Below are 20,488 nucleotides of genomic sequence, written 5' to 3'. Positions count from 1 at the left end.
CAATCAGAATGAGATAGAAGTGGTGAAGGGAATCCTTAAGCAATATGAGGCGGATTCTGGACAAAAAGTCAGTCTTGAGAAATCGGCTATCTCTTTTAGTACGGGTGTTCCTGGGGATGTGCGACAAGCTCTTTCTTCTCAGCTTGGAGTGAGTTGTGTGTTTAATCAGGGGAAGTATCTTGGTATTCCAAGCACGGTGGGTCGCTCTAAAGTGGAGATTTTTCAGTTACTTGTAGATAGAACGAGGAAGAAATCTAAAGATTGGAAGAGACGGTTTCTTTCGGGTGCAGGTAAAATGGTGCTGATTAAAGCTGTTCTCCAGTCCATTCCCACTTATCTCATGAGTTGTTTTGCTATTCCGACTCAAATCTGTCAACGCTTGAATAGTATTGCAGCTGCGTTCTTTTGGGGCCAAAAAAATGAAGAACGCCGTATCCATTGGAAAAAGTGGAAGAATTTGTGCCTTCCTAAAAGTGTGGGTGGTCTTGGTTTCAGAGATTTAAGTCTGTTTAACCAAGCAATGTTGGCTAAACAAGCTTGGCGCATTCTTCATAATCCTCATTCTTTGTTGTCTCGTTCTCTCAAAGCTCGCTATTTTCCGCGATCGGATATTCTCCTTGCTAGAAATGCCCATAACCCATCTTTTACATGGAAAAGCATTCTAGTGGGACGTGATCTTCTCGTGGAAGGTATTGCTTGGAAAGTGGGAAGAGGTGATAGAATTCGTATTGGTAGAGATGCATGGCTTCCGGATTGTAATGGGAATTTTAAGGTGGCTGAGGTTCAAGAGCAATGGAAAGATTCAAAGCTCAATTCTTTCTTCTCCATGGATGATTTTACGTGGGACAGTGATAGACTTCAGGGCATTTTACCAGCTAATGAACTCGGCAAATTACACGCTCATCTGACACCGATGGAGTCTAGACCGGATACTCCCTTCTGGCCGTCTGGAAAGTTTGGTTCTTATTCGGTGAAATCTGGGTACTTACTTGCTTGCTCTTTACGCCAACGCCATGAGGCTTCTCCCTCTCGGTTGGTGAATCCACCGTGGAATTGGATTTGGGGTCTTGAGGTAGTCCCAAAGGTCAAGCTGTTTTTGTGGAAATGTCTCTCGGGAGCTCTCCCTACTTCTCAAGCTCTGGTGGGACGTTCTATTGACATGGATCCGATTTGTCGCAGATGTGGAGCCTCGGAGGAAACTGTTGAGCATGCTCTTAGAGATTGCCCATGGGTCTCCTTTTTTTGGGAAACTTCGGTTCTTAGAATACAGCCAATCCCGCCGGATGGTTTGTTCTCTTTGGAGGAGTGGTTTGAAAGAATACGGCAGAATCCTCATAAAGAAGTTCACCAATCTTTTGCTTCTCTGCTGTGGTCTCTGTGGTACGCTCGAAATTTGCTGGTTTTTCAGGAAAAAGGTTTTATCTCATGACGATTGTGTTGGGGTGGCGCAGCGAGCTATCTGGACTAGAAGGGTGAGTTTGGGGTCGGCTGCTGCTAAACCTGTGACTTTGGCGTGTAACCAAGATGTGCAGCTCAAGATTTCTTGCGATGCTGCTTTGGATGGAGGTGCAGGGATGGGGTTTGGGGCTGTTATTTCTAACGAAGACGGGGAGATTGAGGGTTGCAGGTACGGCCATAGACAAGGAGTTTTCTCTGCTTTGGAAGGGGAAGCAATTGCTGTGTTGGAAGGCATTTTGCTGTGTAAGGAGCGTGGAATTTCGAGTGCTATTATTGAGACGGATTGTCAACCTTTGTTCTGGCGTCTGTCTAGAAGAGATACGGATTTATCCTATGTTGGAGACACCCTTTCTGAGATCTTTAAGGAGGCTGCGATGATGAGAGATTGCGAGTTCAGCTGGACTCCGCGTGAAGGGAACGAGATTGCTGATCGTCTTGCTAAGTTTAGTCTTTCTTTTAGTTGTTCTGCTGTTTTTTCTTCCTCTTTACCAGCTGATGTAAACTCTTCTTTTTCGTGAGTTATGTGATGTGTTCTGTTCTCAAAAAAAAAAAAAAAAAAATTCTTTGAGCAAATTAAATACATATAGTCACATACATGTAACTAGTAGTGTAATTAATAATTGAGTTAATCATGGCAATATATAGTTTAGAGTCGGTTATTTACGATTATATTTTGACAAGAAAAAAGATATAAAAGAAAAAGGAAATAAAAAATCGGCTATATGCGATTATAGATACACACAAACTATCTCTCGCAAACACTCCGATTACTACGTCGGAAAAGCCTTCTTCTCCGGCGAATTTGGCCGCCTCTCTTTCCCCTTTCCCCCAATTTTACGGTTTAAACCCTAAATATGGTGTTTGTCCAATCCCCTTTCCACAAAACCCTAACCGTCAATCTTAATCCTTCGACCACCACTTTACAGGCCCTCAGCCTCCACCTCCAGCGCAACCACCTCATACCAATTTCTCAGCAGCGCCTCTACCTGTCGCCGCGCCTCCTCTCTAATCACGAAAATGACGCCGTGTTCCTGTCCGATTTGGGGGTTTCCCCAAATTCAACCCTAACCCTACACATCCCTTTCCTCGGCGGTATGCAGGCGCCCGTGGCTCCCAAGGTCAGGACCGACTTCCTCAACACGAAGCCGCCTCCGAATTACGTAGCCGGGCTAGGCCGTGGAGCCACCGGCTTCACCACCCGGTCCGATATCGGTCCGGCCCGAGCCGCGCCCGACCTTCCTGACAGATCCGCGGCGGCGATTGGTGCTCCAGGGGCCCCCGGCGTCGGCCGCGGCCGCGGGAAGGGAGCCGGCGAGGAGGAAGAGGAGGAGGAGAGCGAGGAGAAGGGGTACGACGAGAATCAGAAATTCGACGAATTCGAGGGGAACGACGCTGGATTGTTTGCTTCCGCGGAGTACGATGACGAGGACAAGGAAGCCGATGCGGTGTGGGAGGCGATTGATAAGAGGATGGATTCTCGGCGGAAGGATCGGAGGGAGGCGCGGCTGAAGGAGGAGATTGAGAAGTATCGAGCTTCGAACCCAAAGATCACGGAGCAGTTTGCCGATTTGAAGAGGAAATTGTACACGTTATCGACTGAGGAATGGGATAGCATACCGGAGATTGGCGATTACTCGTTAAGGAACAAGAAGAAACGATTCGAGAGCTTCGTTCCGGTCCCGGACACATTGTTGGAGAAGGCGAGGCAGGAGAAGGAGCATGTTAGCGCCTTGGACCCGAAGAGCAGAGCGGCCGGTGGGACTGAGACGCCGTGGGCGCAGACGCCGGTCACGGATTTGACTGCAGTTGGTGAAGGGAGAGGAACTGTGTTGTCGTTGAAGCTTGATAGATTGTCTGATTCTGTATCTGGATTGACAGTGGTGGATCCTAAAGGTTATTTGACAGATTTGAAGAGTATGAAGATCACTAGTGATGCAGAGGTTTCTGATATAAACAAGGCGAGGCTGTTGCTCAAATCTGTAACGCAGACGAATCCGAAGCACCCTCATGGCTGGATTGCAGCAGCTAGGTTGGAGGAGGTGGCAGGGAAGCTGCAGGCAGCTCAGCAGTTGATCAGAAAAGGATGCGAAGAATGTCCAAAAAGCGAAGATGTTTGGCTCGAGGCGTGTCGCTTAGCCTCCCATGCTGATGCCAAGGCTGTGATTGCGAGGGGTGTGAAGGCGATTCCGAATTCGGTGAAGCTGTGGATGCAGGCAGCGAAGCTTGAGCTGGATGATGTGAATAAGAGTAGAGTGTTGAGGAAGGGGCTCGAGCATATCCCGGATTCTGTAAGGCTCTGGAAGGCGGTGGTCGAGCTTGCTAACGAGGAAGATGCGAGGCTTTTGTTGCAGAGAGCTGTGGAATGCTGCCCGTTGCACGTGGAGCTGTGGCTGGCTCTTGCTAGACTAGAAACGTATGAGAATGCGAAGAAGGTGCTGAATAAGGCGAGGGAGAAGCTCTCGAAGGAGCCTGCGATATGGATCACTGCCGCCAAGTTGGAAGAGGCTAATGGTAATACTAGCATGGTTGGGAAGATTATAGAGAGGGGTATTCGGGCGTTGCAGAGGGAAGGCGTTGAGATTGATAGAGAAATGTGGATGAAGGAGGCTGAGGCAGCTGAGAGAGCTGGCTCTGTTGCTACATGTCAGGCGATAATTCACAACACGATTGAAATCGGGGTGGAGGAAGAAGATAGGAAGAGGACTTGGGTTGCTGATGCAGAAGAGTGCAAGAAGAGAGGCTCGATTGAGACTGCGAGGGCCATCTACGCCCATGCTCTCACCGTGTTCTTGACGAAGAAGAGCATATGGCTGAAGGCTGCTCAGCTCGAGAAGAGCCACGGTACCCGGGAATCTCTGGATGCGCTGCTGCGAAAGGCTGTTACTTACATACCACATGCGGAGGTTTTGTGGCTCATGGGTGCAAAGGAGAAGTGGCTTGCTGGGGATGTGCCCGCTGCTCGGGCAATTCTTCAAGAAGCATATGCTGCAATCCCTAACTCGGAGGAGATCTGGCTTGCTGCGTTCAAGCTTGAGTTTGAGAATCACGAGCCAGAGAGGGCGAGGATGCTTCTTGCAAAGGCTCGAGAGAGGGGAGGGACGGAGCGAGTGTGGATGAAATCCGCGATTGTTGAGAGAGAATTGGGGAACACTGCAGAGGAGAGGAGGTTGTTGGATGAAGGGCTGAAGCTTTTCCCTTCATTTTTCAAGCTCTGGTTGATGCTCGGGCAGTTGGAGGAGCGTCTTACTAACTTGGAGCAGGCGAAGGAGGCGTACGAGTTGGGGCTGAAGCACTGTCCAAACTGTATCCCTTTATGGCTCTCACTTGCTCACTTGGAGGAGAAAGTGATTGGTTTGAGTAAGGCTCGCGCGGTTCTGACCATGGCTAGGAAGAAGAACCCTCAGAACCCTGAGCTCTGGCTCGCTGCAGTGCGAGCTGAGTCCCGACACGGGCACAAGAAGGAGGCCGATATCTTGATGGCAAAGGCGTTGCAGGAGTGCCCGACCAGTGGGATCCTCTGGGCTGCGTCCATAGAGATGGTGCCTCGGCCCCAGCAGAAGACGAAGAGCAGGGACGCGTACAAGAGGTGCGGGGACGACCCTCACGTCCTCGCTGCTGTGGGGAAGATATTCTGGCACGATAGGAAGGTTGACAAGGCGAGGTCGTGGTTCAACCGGGCTGTGACGCTGGCTCCGGATATTGGGGATTTCTGGGCGCTGTACTACAAATTCGAGCTCCAGCACGGTGGCGAGGATATGCAGAGGGATGTGCTGAACAGATGCGTCGCGGCAGACCCGAAGCACGGGGAGAGGTGGCAGGGGATATCGAAGGCTGTGGAGAACTCGCATCAGCCTACGGAGTTCGTGCTGAAGAAGGTGGTGGTCGCGATAGGGAAAGAGGATCACGCAGCTGAGAATGGGAAGAACTAAGTTAGGTTTTTTCACCTGAATGCTGCTGAGTTTAGTGTAACAATGTAAGGTGTTTGTGAATTTTGACATGTTTTATGTTATGATATTTGATGATTTTTGTGGATTTGGTGGCTCTTATTTGGTTACTGGCTGATTTGTTTCTTGAGTAGTTTTACTTTTGTGAGGCGTGGGCTGTTTGGTTTGGTGGATTAAACAGAATTTATAATAGTGTCACCTAGGATTTGTCTTGTCCCATGAATCTTGACATCTCCTATGATTAAATTAGTCTTGAGCTACCTCAGATATTTCCATTGGCTTTCTTCAAGTATTTCATTTACAACATCAATTAAATTGCTCTTTAGAAAAAAAGTGTACTTACTAAATAAATTAAAACACATTAACACTAATATTCCCAATGGCTCGAACCTCCTACTAGTTAGAGGAGAAGCATAGTGTTCACAAATTGCGCTTCGTTGTCAATTAAATTGCTCCACATACTTGGAAATCCACTTCTAATTAAATTGCTCTTTACATACTTGGAAATCTACTTCTTGGATTTGTATCGATTCAACTTATAATTATTATTATTATTATTATTATTATTATTATTATTATTATTATTATTATTATTATTATTATTATTATTTCATCTATTTTCAAATTAAACTTAGTGCCTAGTAGAGCTGACGAAAATGGCCTAGCACGATGGGCCAGATCGACCTGCCTAGATTTAAGATTGGGTTGGGCTCAATAATTAGAGACCCAAAAATACTCGGGTCCAAAGAGTCGGATACTATTAAGACTTTAAACATGTTTAAATATTTCGATAATAATTATTTATCGAGTTTTCATTTATGTATCGTTGTGTTTGATCTATGATAATATGATGGACTGGGTCGAGCTGACCCAATCTAGCCCATTTGCCAGCTCTAAATTTGTATCCTTGATTTGCACATGGCTGTTGAAACATATTCTTTGCGAATTTTGGGATTTGTTATACACAAGAATGAATTCTCATAGTTACCATATATAGAAATGCAAAGAGCGCCATCAACAAATTATTGAGCTCATCTGAATCTAAATAAATAACCTTCCATAAAATCCACATATTTTTGTTGTCATTTATGTCTCCAGCACCCAGTGGTATTTCCTCCAACAAAAATGACGTTTTTGGAGCAAAAGTCTCAATGCTCTTGTCGCACATGATTATCAACAATATAATTTTATCATTTGTAGTGTTCAAAATATGCGACAAGACAATGATATCTATGGTAGGCCTAAAAATTTGTCACCCTATATAATTTCTTCGAAGAAGTTGAGACTCAATAATTTGAATGATAATCAACGAAGCCAAACTATACTTGAAAGACTCATTCATCAAAATTTCCATAAATTAACAACAGATGAATCACAAGTCCAATAAAAAAACCAATTCTTGACATTCCTTTTTTTTTTATACCTAATGATATATATACTCCATATGAATGAAAACAGAATTATCCAAGTAGTGGCAAAACAAGCAAGATGAAATGATGAATAACCAAAAATTTGAAACAAACCTGATGATCAATGGAAACCCCCTTGAGCCTTTGGACTGACAGAGCTCAAGCTTCCCCTTGGCCTCCAGCAGCAGCCTCTCGACTTCCTCGAGCTGGCACAGTGCAGCCTGCTTTGATGCCCACTCAAGCACTGTGAGCACCTCGGCCCATGACAGCTCCTCGTTGTCGGGGACGTGCATAGAAAAATGATAAATGCATAAAAGCTTAAAGCATATGTTTTCTAAAGAGTTCAAAGTCACCTTCTGCAGTAGTTTGAATCTTGTTAAATTCAACATGTCAAATTAATGAATTATGGAACTATACATTTTATAATATAAGCCCTAAGTCTCGAATGAATTCTACCTGGAGAACAAAAGCCAAGCCAAAATACAGTTAAATTAGATGATAATCCACATACCAAATAGAAAAATGTTTGCAACAGTAAACAGAAGAGTCCCATTCAAAGAGTGAATGATATCAAAGTGTCTCCCATTTCAAATCCTAGTCATTTATGATAAAGCTATAAATTCAAGCATTCAAAATCATCATAACATAGTGATTAAACAAACAAATAAGCACTCAGTTTCTGGTAAAATAATTCTTCAACTTCTAATACAATATGACACCTATTTAGAATAGAGGTCCTTTCGTACGAGGTTCTTAACCTTGTCAAATAGAACACTATCTCTACCTTCTCTTACCACATGCTCAATCCACATTGATAAAGTAGTTTCGTAAAGTGTGAAACCCCTTGCATCCATCTCTTCCAATAGTGGAATTGCATCGCCCGTCTTGTTCCTTTTGAGAAGACCTTGAACTAAAACATTGTACGTCACACTATCTGGCAAACAACCGTTGTTTACCATTTGCATCATCAAATCCTTAGCCTCCTCTATCTGCCCATCTACGCAAAGTGCACCGATAAGGATTGTATATGTTACTACATTTGGCAGCATACCTTTAGATGGAAGCTCATTGAACAGATCTTTTGCTTCTTTGGCTTTATTATCGTTGCACAATCCCTCAATGAGAATATTGTATGTAACTATGTTGGGAACGATGCCTTTATCTTTCATGGTATGCAACACCGAAAATGCTTCAGAAATACGACGAGCTCCACACAAACCATCCAACAAAACACTATAAGTCTTTATATTAGGAGAAATATGTAGAGCTTCCATCTCTTTGAACAGCTTCAAGCCGTCTTCAGATTTGCCTTCACGAAATAAGGCCTCTAGCATTATGGTATAAGAAACCACATTGTGCTTTAACCTTTTGTAGGGAATTATGGTAAAAAGATGTGAAACTTCATTGACTTGCCCCTTTTTGCAATACCCATTCATCAAGCTATTGTAGCTTATGATATTGGGCTTAATTCCATAGTTCACTGCCAATTGGAAAATGTGTTTTGCATTGTCCATTTTTCCTTGCATACAATATCCGTTAATCAATGCATTGTATGTGACAATGTTGGGTTGAGCATCAATCTCCTTCATCAATACCAACATATGCTCAGCCTCCTCCACCTTTCCATCTCTGCACCAAGCATCCACAAAGATATTACACGTCCAAACATCTGGGCGGACCTCATTAGCTATCATCTTCTTTAACATGTCTTCACCCTCGCCCATTCTTCTCCTATTGCATAACCCCCCAATTATTGAATTATATGTCACAACATCGGGTGAAATCCCCTTATCACCCAAAGTGGAGAAGAGTTGCAGAGCATGGTCCACCTTTCCATCATTGCATAAACCATCAATGACTGCATTATAAGCATAGACATCGGGTTTGCAGATTCCCTTTTCTTTTTCCAGTGAGCAGAGCAAATCAATTGCCATGAGAGTACATCCAGCTTTGCATAACCCATTAATCATAGTACTATACGTACGTTCATTGTGCTCACACAGTTGGTAGACCGACAGCTTCCACAACACTTTAGCCGCCTCTGGGATCCTTCCAACAAACAGAAGGCCTTTGATGAGAGTGTTAAATGTTACAACATCAGGCTCGTACCCACGCTTGAAAAAAATGCCTAAGATCGCAAACCCAAAATCAGGTCTTTTCAGTCGGCAGTAGCAATCAATCGCAATACTCAACGTGTAGTGATCTACGGGAGCATCTCTTTGAAGCATTTTGTCGAACAGATGAAGTGCAGCAGAGTATTGTTTCAGCTTGACCACACTGGTCAGCAGTTTATTGAAATTTATAACAGAAGGAAGCGGCTCCGTTCTCATCATATCCCGAAATAGAGCGACTGCATCATTGGGCTCACGTATAGATCCAAAATCAAATCTGGGATAGGCGAAGAAGTGTCTAATTTGGCAGCTGGCATTATCAAAATTAAGACTGGGTACAAGAAATGATTGATAATGTGGAGAACCGATGGCAAAAGTGGAGAATTTAGACGAAAAAATTGACAAAAATCTACCGAAAAATATGGCTGCGTGGTTCGACCTCATTCTTGGGATAGTTTTGTAGGATTTCAATTGGAATCTGAAGAATTGGGGAAGGTCGCTGTTGAAGAAGTAAAAGATAGGGATTTCTGAGAAGAAAGGTGAAAGACGAGTTTTGCAGTTTTAGGGGAAGAGAGGCGAAGTAGAAGTGGTTATTCCGATTAATGGTGAGCCGTTGGATGTTGTTGATCGAATCTCGGCCGTTTAAAGAGTAATCGCGTTTAGGTATTGAAGAAAACGCATTCATCCAGTATTTTGTAATTTATGTTATCATCTTCCAAAAGCATCTCTCAATTTTATTTTAAGTAATCAGATTTAGCTCCTCTAAAAATATGATTATGACTTTCATAATTAATTTTTGAGTTTGGCTCGAATTAGAACATGAATTTATATATAAATATAGTTTTTTTGTGCTTGAACTTAAACTTTGCTAAAAAATACTTCCTCCATCCCACGAATCTTGACACGTTTTTCTTTTTGGGCCGTCCCACGAATCTTGACACATTTCCAAATAAGGTAATAATTATTACATTCACTTTCCTATTTTATCACTTTTATTACTTTCTCTCTCCTACTTTATCACTTTTATACTTTATTAACTTACACACTTAGGCAATGTTTGATAGGGGTTATTAAGTGAAATACACTATATTTCTCACCATTTCTCTATGTTTGCTAGGCTTGACAAATAATATTCCAGGCTCGCATTAAAGGCCAAACCCGCTCCAAACACACTATTCACCTTAGAAAATACAACTCTCCCCCACCCCTAGTTACCGTTTCTATACGTCAATAGTGTTATAGATTAAATTTTGAAAGATAAAAATAACCATGGCCTCCTACACCAGTAACCCGGCAGAAATCTTGAAGGTAAGGTACCAGGAGTGAGGCTTTGCTTATCGGAATCCCGACTGCCTTCGTTGGAATTCGAGAAGGCGGTGGTACCCGCCATGGATTTAGCTGGAAATTGAAGTAGAATCGTCGTCGCTGCCACAAACCTCCACCCCCACCGCAAAAATGCCCACAAAGAAATCGAGAATTGGTTTTGTGAATATTTGTGAATTGATTAAAAAAAATCGTGAAAATTTGTGAATTGGTTTTGTGAATTTGGTTTGTGGGGAGTTGATTGATAGAATTGATTCTCGTCATACTGATGGTGGTTTTCTTGTGAAGACGGGAGACATGAATTTGGGGGTAGGGAGGGGCGAGGCGGCGTTGGAGGGAAGGAGGTAGGTGGCGCTGAGCCGTTTGGGTTGTTGGGGATGGGAGGCGTTAGACGGGAAACATGAATTTTTCAAAGGGGTTGGGTGGAGGCGGCGCTGTGCCGATTCTTTTGACTGTGGGGCGGTTGGTTCTAGAGAGAGAGAGGCAGCGCCGATTAGGCGGGGTTGTTGGGGATGGGAGGCGTTAGACAGGAAACATGAATTTTTTGAAGGGGGTTGGGGGGAGGTGGCGCTATGCGCTGGAGGAAGGGAGGCGGTGCTGTGCCAATTCTTTTGGCGGTGGGGCTGGCGGCGCTGGAGAGAGAGAGGCGGCGCCGATTAGGTGGAAGGGGTGGTTGGAGATGAAGACCAAAAAAAATTTTGTAGCAGAATCGGGAGGTTGAAGATGAAGACCCAACAAAATAGTATTTCATTTTTTTATTTAAAATTTTCAATTAATTTAATATAAGGTTAAAATAGTAATTTTATTATTTAATCTAAATTTTAATTTAAACTATCAAACAACTCATTCATGTTATCAAGATTTTAATCTTGATCTATCAAACACTAAAATACATTACTAATATTATCCAATCTATAATATTTTAACTAGGTTTTATTTATCCATCTTTATCTCAACTAGCTATTAAACTGGCCCTTAAAACACTAATATACAATTCCTTAATTCTCGTGCTAAAGCTAAGCGTGTCAAAATTCATGGGACGGAGGGGGTATGTGAAATTCCGATCAAATTTTCTGATATGAGAATTCAGATAACTAGTCTCATTTACAATTTCTTTAAACAATTAAATTTCGATTAAATTTTCTCCAATGAAAGTTAAAAGGTTAATGAATAAAATAGTCTATTGTTTGCCCTTTTAATTAGGAGCGAGCATATGATTTCCGGTTCGATTTTTTATTAAAACCAAATCAAATCAAATTTATATTTGATTTTTAAAAAATAATCAAACCGAACCGAATTAACCAAATTGAAAAACCGAAAAAAAAATTGAAAACCAAAGAAAAAATAGGAAAAATAATAAAAAGTAAAATTAAATTATACCCCCTCCGTCCCAGTCTAATAGGCTCATTTTCCTTTTTGGGATGTCCCGCTCTAATAGGCTTATTTTCCATTTTGAGTAAAAAATGTGTACTTAATTGGTGTGAACCACACCACTTTTTTACACTTTCCTATTAAAAAGTAAGTTTTCTTAATTTTCATGCCAAAAAAAATGAGCCTATTAGAGTGGAACGGAGGAAGTATTTTTTTTTTTAAAATTTGTTACAATCAAAGAAAGGAAAAAACCCACTCACGCTCTAGCTCCTAGGGTGACTCGAACCCCCGACCTATTGGTTGGAGGGGAAGCGTCTTACCAACAGACTGCGCTTCATCGTCACGGAGGAAGTAATTAATATCAATATATATATATATATATATATATATAAATACATATTTTAATATCAAAATGTATATATTATATATTTATATATTAGTATTAAATAAATACAATTCGTTTTTTAGTTTTGTTCGATTTTTACATAACCAAGCCGAACCAATCAGAAAAATCTAATTCTTTTGAAAAATAAAACCGAACTAATCCAAAAATTCGAAAAATCGAACCATATTTTAATATTTTGGATTTGGATCGATTCGAATATTCAATTTCAGTTATTTTGCTCACCCTATAAACCCAATAATATGGCTTTAGAGTAGCTGCAGCGTGGCTCGTTGGAGGGCCGACAGCCGCCACCACAAGCGTCCACGTGACCGCCCTGGACGGCCCGGTGAACGTGAACTCGCTCTTCATCTTCGCCATCTTTGTCGGCCTTTCCCTCACGACGCTGGGGCAGCACAACCTCGAGAACCCCTCTGGTCTTCGAGGTGGTGTCATTCAGCTTCTTTCTCTTCCCCTCGCTGGTGGTGCAGGGTTTGAAATTGGGGGCTCACATCAATCTCAAGGTGCTCAGATTCGGGATGATGGCGTCGGCGATCTGATCGGTCATGGGGTGCTTGTTCCTGATGCTGTCGATGATCAATTTGATTGAGATTAGGCTCAGATTAAGTGGTTTTCGTTGATGATGGTGTCTCGTGTTTTATTTTTTGTTGTGATTTTCGTCGATGATGGTGGAACATGAGATGGATGAAGGGGATTGATGTTACATTTCGTATTTAACTTTTTAAAATGATTTAAGTGGTATTTTTCGTTGATAATAGTGGAACATAAGATGGAAGAAAGGGATTGGTATGAAGTTTTGTATTACACTTTTTTTAGCCTTTAAGTGGTTTTCGTTGATGATGGTGTCTCGCGTTTTATTTTTTGTTTTATCATCATTGGCCTCTTTGGAGGAAAACGGTGGAAAATATATATAAGTTTCACCATTTTTCCCACTCTTTTCTCATGATTACCCCATCTAGAGAAGATGAGTTAGAAAAATTGTGTTATAAACTTTGATCATCTTTTCTTACCGTTTCTTCTCTCCTGAGAAATTTGCAACAAAAAACAATGCATCCAAAATGATAAAAGCATAAAAGCTTAAAGCCTATGTTTTCTAAAGAGTTCAAAGTCACATTCTGCAGTATTTTAAATCTTGTTAAATTCAACATGTCAAATTAATGAATTATGGAACTATACATTTTATAATATAAGCCCTAAGTCTCGAATGAATTCTACTTGGAGAACAAAAGCCAAGCCAAAATACAGTTAAATTAGATGATAATCAACATACCAAATAGAAAAATGTAAGCAACAGTAAACAGAAGAGTCCCATTTCAAAGAGTGAGTGATATCGAAGTGTCTCCCATTTCAAATCCTAGTCATTTAAGATAAAGCTATAAATTCACAAAGATATTACACGTCCACACATCTGGGCATACCTCATTAGCAATCATCTTCTTCAAAATGTCTTCAGCCTCATCCATTATTCTCATATTACACAACCCCTCAATTATTGGATTATATGTCACAACATTGGCTGAAATCCCCTTATCACCCAAAGAGGAGAAGAGTTGGAGACCATCGTCCACCTTGCCTTCCTTGCACAAACCATCAATGACTGCACTGTAAGCATAGACATTGGGTTTGCAGTTTACCTTTTCTTTTTCCAATAAGCAGAGCAAATCAATTGCCTCGAGAGTATCTCTAGCTTTGCAGAACCTATTAATCATAGTACTATATGTATGTTCATCGGGCTCGCACAGTTGGTAGGCCAACAACTTCCAAAACACTTTAGCTGCCTCTGGGATCCTTCCAACCAACAATAACCCTTTAATAAGAGTGTCAAAGGTTACAATAGTAGGCTCGTACCCACTCTTCAAAAAAATGCCTAAAATCGCAAACCCAAAATTAGGCCTTTTCAGTCGGCAGTGGCAATCAATCACAATACTCAACATGTACTAATTTTAGGGCTATAAATGAATAGTGCTACTCACAAGCTATTCGAGATTCAATTCGAAAAAAGCTTGTTCGGAGCTCGATTCGATAATAAACGAGCCGAGCTCGAGTCTAATTTCGAGTTCAAATTTTTTATCGAGACTAGCTCGAGCCTGACAGTGCTCGGCTCGTCGAGCTCGCGAACATGTTCGAATTTGATTGTTTGTGAATATGTTCGCAAGCCTGTTCACGAACCTTCAGTCGAGCCTTCAATCGAGTTAGTACACGAATCAAACTCGAGCTCGAGTAACATATTAATTAAGAAGATTTTTTTTAAAATTTATAACAAATTCAAGCTTGAACATCATACATATATACGAACATCTAACGAGCCGAGCTTGAGCCTGCTAGTATTTGGCTCAGCTCTGCTCGTTTGCAGTCCTAACTAATTTACAGGAGCATCTCTATGAAGCATTTCATCAAACAGACGAATGGCAAGAGAGTATTGTTTCACCTTCACCACAGTACTCAACAGTTCGCGAAAAGCTTTACAGAATGAAGCGGCTCCGTTCTCCTCAAGTCATCATATCTCGAAATAGAGCAACGACATCATTGGGCTCACGTATAGATGGCAAATCAAATCTGGGATAGATGCAAAAACATCTAATTTGGTGGCTGAGATTATCAAAATTGAATCTGGGTTTGACAAGAAACGAAGCAATGGGGAAAGTGGATTAATTGAATGAAGAACCAGAGATAATTCTTCCCAAAATTATGGTAGCGTGATTCTGCCTCATTCTCACTCTAATTTTTCACCTCATTCTTAGGGATGGCAATGGACCGAATTTGAATCGGATCTCATCAATACCGGATCCAGATCCATTTGAATTTATCAGATCCAGATCTGCCCCGGATCCAACAGATCTGAAAACTTGGGACTCAGATCCAGATCCGTCAGATCCACGGGTCTAGATCCATGGATCTACTGTTTTTAAATTAAATTAAAAAAAAGTCACACAATCAACAACATCTAGTTTCCATCATAAAAAATATTGCACAAAACACATTCATGCACTACAAAGTCTCAACATAGAAAAATAAGTCATCAAAAATTCAAAATAAACAAATCTTAATGCTAAAGTCTATGAGAACAAGTCTTCCAAAATCAAATTACATTACATTTCCTAAGAAAAAATATCTCCATTATCCATGGTACTTTCAACATCATCGACATCCTAAAAAAACCAAGAAAGAAATATTTAGAGCAAAACAAACTCATTTCAATAATAGAAGTTTAAAACATATGTGAATTAATTACCATATCAATAATATTAATTACCATATGATTTTGAGTTTTGAATATAATTTGTTTATTGTTTTTAATTTTTAATATATTTAATATTATTATTAAAATAAATATAAAATATAAAAATATATATTAAATAAAACGGATCCACAGGTCGGATCCGGATCTAAAATTTTAAGATCCAGATCCAGATTCAGATCCGCTTTTAAAATTGAAATCCAGATCCAGATTCATCGGGTCTAAAAAATTGAGATCCCGACGGTGAAAAATGGATTTGAATTCACGGACGTTGGGCTGAATCCAATATTCATTGCCATCTCTACTCATTCTCACTCTATTTTTTCAGAAGGTCTCGAAGAGATGAATGAAAAAGGTGGACAATTAGCTATAAAATGAAAACATATAAAGAGGCCTAAGTGAAAAGGACCAATTTTGAACAAAAATTGATGAATGTTACATAAAAAGAAACCCAACACAATGTTAAGAAAATATAGGCCCAAATCAAAGGTACAAACCTTATTGAATGAGTTATAAACCTCTCATTCAACATAGTATTACGTATACATTCGATGCTCCTTAGTCTTTTGTGTTTTGGGGGCAAATTCACAGGGCCCAAAATTGCCCCCGGTCGGCTTGTTGCAAGTTAAAGTCATGGGAATAAGATTCTTGTACCACAATTTTATATCTATTGTCCCATTCTTATAATTATTATTTTAATATTAATATTAATAAGAATAAAATTTATTATGATATTATGAATTATAATTCACTTTTATTTCAAAAATTTAAAATTTTTAAAAATTATACTCATTTCATTCTATAAGAGCATTCACAATAGAGAGACGCTATAAAGAAGTGCTATAAGATGTTCCTCACCACAGCACCTCTCATCTTAAGTGCATTGACTCTATAAAGAGGCACTATAATTTCCATTTTCATTTTATTTAATTTTTATTCTTCAAAATTAAAATCCAATATTTCATTAAAATAAAATTCCAATATTACATTAATTAAAATAAATTTAGATTTTTAAAATTAAACACATCTTAATAATTAAAAATTAAGTAAAAAACATAATAATTAAAAAATTAGGTTTTCAAAAAAAAAATCAAAATCAAAAACAAAAATAAAAAGTTAAACCTACCAAAACCCCCCGCCGCCCCACATGGTTTCCTCCTTTTCTTTTACTTCTTCTTTTTCCTCCATTTTTCTCCTGCAATTGCTCCCTCTCTCCTCTCTCTTTCTCCTGCAGCGACAAAGGCCAATTTCTATCTTCTTTTTTTTTTTTTTTTTTTTCACGCATTGAATACATGCGATCACCTTTTTACTCCTACCGAGCCGGCACGACACACACACATTCTACCCAACACAAGCCGGGGGCACGCCAGCGCGCGGGCGTTCGTGGCGTGCCGCGTCGAGGCGGCACGGCCCCCAACTTTGTGGATTCTCTAAGAGAGTATCACTTGAGGATGATACGGGTTTTAAGAAAAAAATTGGTAGATAATGTTTGAGTAGAAATGAGTGGTCATGGTTAAAAATAGAAAGTAAGGTCATGTCTCGAAATAGAAGTTTGATATACTTTGTTATGAGATAAACGGAAATGAAAATTGTAATACTTTCTTATGGGATGGTGGGAGTATACCACAACTTTTAATTTATCAACCTATTATTAGCTAATAAAAGTGAAATTAAATGATAAAAAATAATTATATACTCTAATTAGATGGAATAAACCCTAGTTAATATTCATAAAATAAAACTAAAGCACAAATATGGTATCAGTTTTATATAAATAATATAAATATAAAAACGTTTTGTGTGCATTACACGGGGTGCAAATGCTAGTTTATACTAATAAACTTATAAATAAGAACATTAAAAAATGGTAAAAATTCCATATAGGCTTATTGATTAATTGTTGCACCCATTTAGAACTTATATCTAGTCGCATCTATCCAAAATTCAGTTTAAAGATGATTTTACTACTTGTGGCCATCCTAAATTTATATAACTAATATCATAAATTGTTCAAACTCGTTCAAATTTATTAATATAAATTACTATAATAATTAGTAATCGGTCTTGATAATGATCCAAATTCGTTTAAGTTGTCGTTGTCACTATTTTATATAAAAAAATGTATTAATCGAACCCTTGACATCAAAATAGCAACAGTTTTCACTATTCGGATTTAAACTATACACACAAATTATAAATTCAAAACCTACGCACATCTTCATAGTTTAATTTTATAGAATAATCATCATCTTAATTTTAATTGATTTACTATGTATTTTTAAATTTTAATATGCTTACAAAAAATGATTTGCTTCACGTAAATTAATATATACTGTTATATTTTAATAGAATGACAAAAATTGACGTGACATTCAAATTGTATCATTTTATTTAGATTTTCAATTTGTGAAGTCTAATGATTTTACATTTGCTAAACTATTGTAGTTCGGTTGAATTATAGAATTAATAAATATAAATAACATAAGAAAAATATAATTTATTAATTCATTATTTTAGTATATAGACTCACATTATTCAATGAATGTAATTATTGACCAAAGTAATATTAGATAAATTAAATTAATTTTTAATAAAAATATAATTATTTATTTGGCTAACTAAAATTAAGTGTCCAAATTAAATTGGTGCTATAAATATATATATATATATATATATATATATATATATATATGTAAGATGAAATATTACACATAAGTATTTATACATGCTTTAATCAAGATGAAGTTTGATTAAAAATCAATATGAGATAATAAATGTGATCGGTGAAAAAATAAAAGTAAAGAAATATAAATAGATTTCAAAATACTTAAAACTCTAGAATGCCATTAGTCAAATTTAGTTTTTGTACTCCCTCCGTCCACCAAAAATATGCCACAATTTCCTTTTTCGTCCGTCCACAAAAAATATGCCACTTCCATTTTTAGTAGTAGGGTCCACACAACTCCACTCACATTTAAAGTGGGACCCTTACTCCACTACCAACTTTACTCACATTTTCTTAAAACCCGTGCCGAAAGCAAAGTGGCATGTTTTTCGTGGACGGAGGGAGTATTATATAAAGAAGATAGAAAAGAACACGTTACAAAATTAAAGGGGGGAAGAAAGAGAAAGGAATCTAGTTGAAATAAATCACATTCCGACAAGTCAAGAATTCGAAGTCTAAAAAAGCAAAAGCTTTACTCCAGGAAAATATAAGTTGTACCTTCGCCGTAATGTACAACCTCTCCAAGCAACACTCCTCCGCAGCTTCACCGACAAATTCCACCTGAAAAAAATCCAACCCCCAAATTTTCCGGCCGCCTCCGCAACCCTCAATAATGTCGGCGTAAGAACTCTCTCTCTCTCTCTCTTGAATCTCCCCATCATTATTCCTGACTTTCCTCGCTCAATTCGAATTTCTTCGCAGCTCTGCAGATGACGACTACCCGAAACCCTACTCCCCGCCGCGCTCCGGCGGCGGGGCGGCGGCCGCCACCACGAGCGTCCACGTGACCGCCCTGGACGGCCTGGTGAACGTGAACTCCCTCTTCACCATCGCCGTCTTCGTCGGCCTCTCCCTGGCGACGCCGGGGCAGCACAGCCTCGAGAACCCCTCCGCCTGCGACGCCGGCGTCGACGTGGCGAAGAAGCTGCTGGTCTTCGAGGTGGTGTCGTTCAGCTTCTTCCTCTTCTCGTCGCTGGTGGCGCAGGGCTTGAAATTGGCCATCAATTTGCTCAATAGCAAGGACGTGGACGAGATTTTTAGGGCTCACATCAATCTCAAGGTGCTCAGATTCGGGATGATGGCGTCGGCGATCGGATCGGTGATGGGGTGCTTGTTCCTGATGCTGTCGATGGTGAACGTGATCCAGATTAGGCTCGGGATGCTGTCGTGTGGGAGCAGATCGGCCGTCCACGCCGTCACGGCGTTGATTGTTTTGGTCACTTCCGCTCTGCTTGTTTACATCTCCACCGCCGTCTATGCTTTCCTGCACTGAGCTGGACGGCGGCGCTGGTGTCACTGTTACATCTCGTGTTTTTAATTCATGCGTTTTTGTTGATCATGGTGGAACATGAGATGGATGAAAGGGGGCTTTTTTTTTAGCCTTTAATTGATTTTCGTTGATGATGATGGTGTTTCGTGTTTTGTTTTTTGACGTGATTTTCGTTGATAATGGCGTCTCATGTTTTATTTGTTGATAATGGTGGAATATGAGATGAATTACATCTCGAATTTCACTTTTATTTAAAGCTTTAAGTGATTTTGAGTGATGATGGGTTTTTTTTTTATCAATGATGGTGGAACATGAGATGGATGAAGGGGGTTGATGTTATGTTTCGTATTTCACTTTTATTTAAGCATTTAAGGTGCGTTTTATTTGTCTGTAAATTTATCGTGGGAAAAGGAAGGATAAATTTACAATCAAAGAGAACGCACCCTAAGTGGTTTTCGTCGATGATGATGTCTCGTGTTTTGTTTCTTGATGTGATTTTCGTGATAATGGTGGAACTTGAGATGGATGAAGGGGATTGGTGTTATGCTTTGTATTTCACTTTTTTCTAAGCTTTTTAAGTGGTTTTCGTTGATGATGGTTTCTCGTTTTTGTTTTTTGAGGTGATTTCATTTGATAATGGTGGAACATGATATGGATAAAGAGAATTGTATTTTATCTTTTAAGGCTTTTTAAGTGGTTTTCATTAACGATGGTGTCTCGTGTTTCAATCACTATCATGGCAGTGTGGTTGGACCTCATTGAAACAAAGACGAGCTATAAAAACTTCAATTTGAAAACAAAACTTTGATTACCATCATTTGTTTCTTATATTGGCAACATTGTTTCCATTGAAGTGAATGACTGCAGCATTGTTGATCTCGTCCATGCTTATGCTGGGATTGTATCAACTGCATCAATCTCAAATCGTATTATGTAATGATATGTTTTATTAAAACATGTGACTTTACCTTCCGTTTGCAGACTTTGAAGAAACATCATAACCACACAATTGAAGCATTTAAAATCATCAAAACATAGAGATTAAACAAATAATTTAAGCACGTGTACATTTCCCTTAATTTTTGGAAAAATCATAAAAAAAAAATAGAGATTTTATCATCAACACAACACACAGATAGAGCTCAGCAATAACATCTATCTCTCTCTCTCTCTCGTCCATTAAAAATCTCTTGAATTCTCGAAAATTTTAGTTCCAAAATGGCAAATGTGTGTGTC

At 39.6% G+C, this 20,488-nt stretch overlaps 4 protein-coding genes across 4 annotated transcripts; 2 read left to right on the top strand and 2 right to left on the bottom strand.

Moving 5' to 3' along the window:
* The first annotated feature begins 2,127 nt into the window (after positions 1 to 2,127).
* Positions 2,128 to 5,490, top strand: LOC131012564 (protein STABILIZED1-like). Its single transcript, XM_057940547.1, has one exon. It carries the CDS (start codon positions 2,313 to 2,315, stop codon positions 5,385 to 5,387), a length of 3,075 nt encoding a protein of 1,024 aa, XP_057796530.1. The 5' UTR covers positions 2,128 to 2,312; the 3' UTR covers positions 5,388 to 5,490.
* A 1,795-nt stretch (positions 5,491 to 7,285) lies between these two features.
* On the bottom strand, positions 7,286 to 9,793 carry LOC131012565 (putative pentatricopeptide repeat-containing protein At1g12700, mitochondrial). Its single transcript, XM_057940548.1, has one exon. It carries the CDS (start codon positions 9,364 to 9,366, stop codon positions 7,531 to 7,533), a length of 1,836 nt encoding a protein of 611 aa, XP_057796531.1. The 5' UTR covers positions 9,367 to 9,793; the 3' UTR covers positions 7,286 to 7,530.
* A 3,599-nt stretch (positions 9,794 to 13,392) lies between these two features.
* LOC131007593 (putative pentatricopeptide repeat-containing protein At1g12700, mitochondrial) lies at positions 13,393 to 13,953 on the bottom strand. Its single transcript, XM_057934499.1, has one exon. It carries the CDS (start codon positions 13,951 to 13,953, stop codon positions 13,393 to 13,395), a length of 561 nt encoding a protein of 186 aa, XP_057790482.1.
* Positions 13,954 to 18,358: 4,405 nt separating this feature from the next.
* Positions 18,359 to 19,844, top strand: LOC131012567 (uncharacterized). The gene is made up of 2 exons (XM_057940549.1): positions 18,359 to 18,603; positions 18,685 to 19,844. Exons 1-2 carry the CDS (start codon positions 18,596 to 18,598, stop codon positions 19,253 to 19,255), a joined length of 579 nt encoding a protein of 192 aa, XP_057796532.1. The 5' UTR covers positions 18,359 to 18,595; the 3' UTR covers positions 19,256 to 19,844.
* Positions 19,845 to 20,488: the final 644 nt, after the last annotated feature.

This window comes from Salvia miltiorrhiza, chromosome 2 (genome assembly GCF_028751815.1).
Source record: "Salvia miltiorrhiza cultivar Shanhuang (shh) chromosome 2, IMPLAD_Smil_shh, whole genome shotgun sequence".
Classification (NCBI taxonomy): domain Eukaryota; kingdom Viridiplantae; phylum Streptophyta; class Magnoliopsida; order Lamiales; family Lamiaceae; genus Salvia; species Salvia miltiorrhiza.
This window is presented reverse-complemented; position numbering and strand designations above follow the sequence as displayed.

What these genes read in the sequence shown, in the direction of transcription:
- LOC131012564 (XM_057940547.1), top strand. Translation starts at nt 2,313, where the DNA reads ATGGTGTTTGTCCAATCCCCTTTCCACAAAACCCTAACCGTCAATCTT.
- LOC131012565 (XM_057940548.1), bottom strand. Translation starts at nt 9,366, where the DNA reads ATGAGGTCGAACCACGCAGCCATATTTTTCGGTAGATTTTTGTCAATT.
- LOC131007593 (XM_057934499.1), bottom strand. Translation starts at nt 13,953, where the DNA reads ATGTTGAGTATTGTGATTGATTGCCACTGCCGACTGAAAAGGCCTAAT.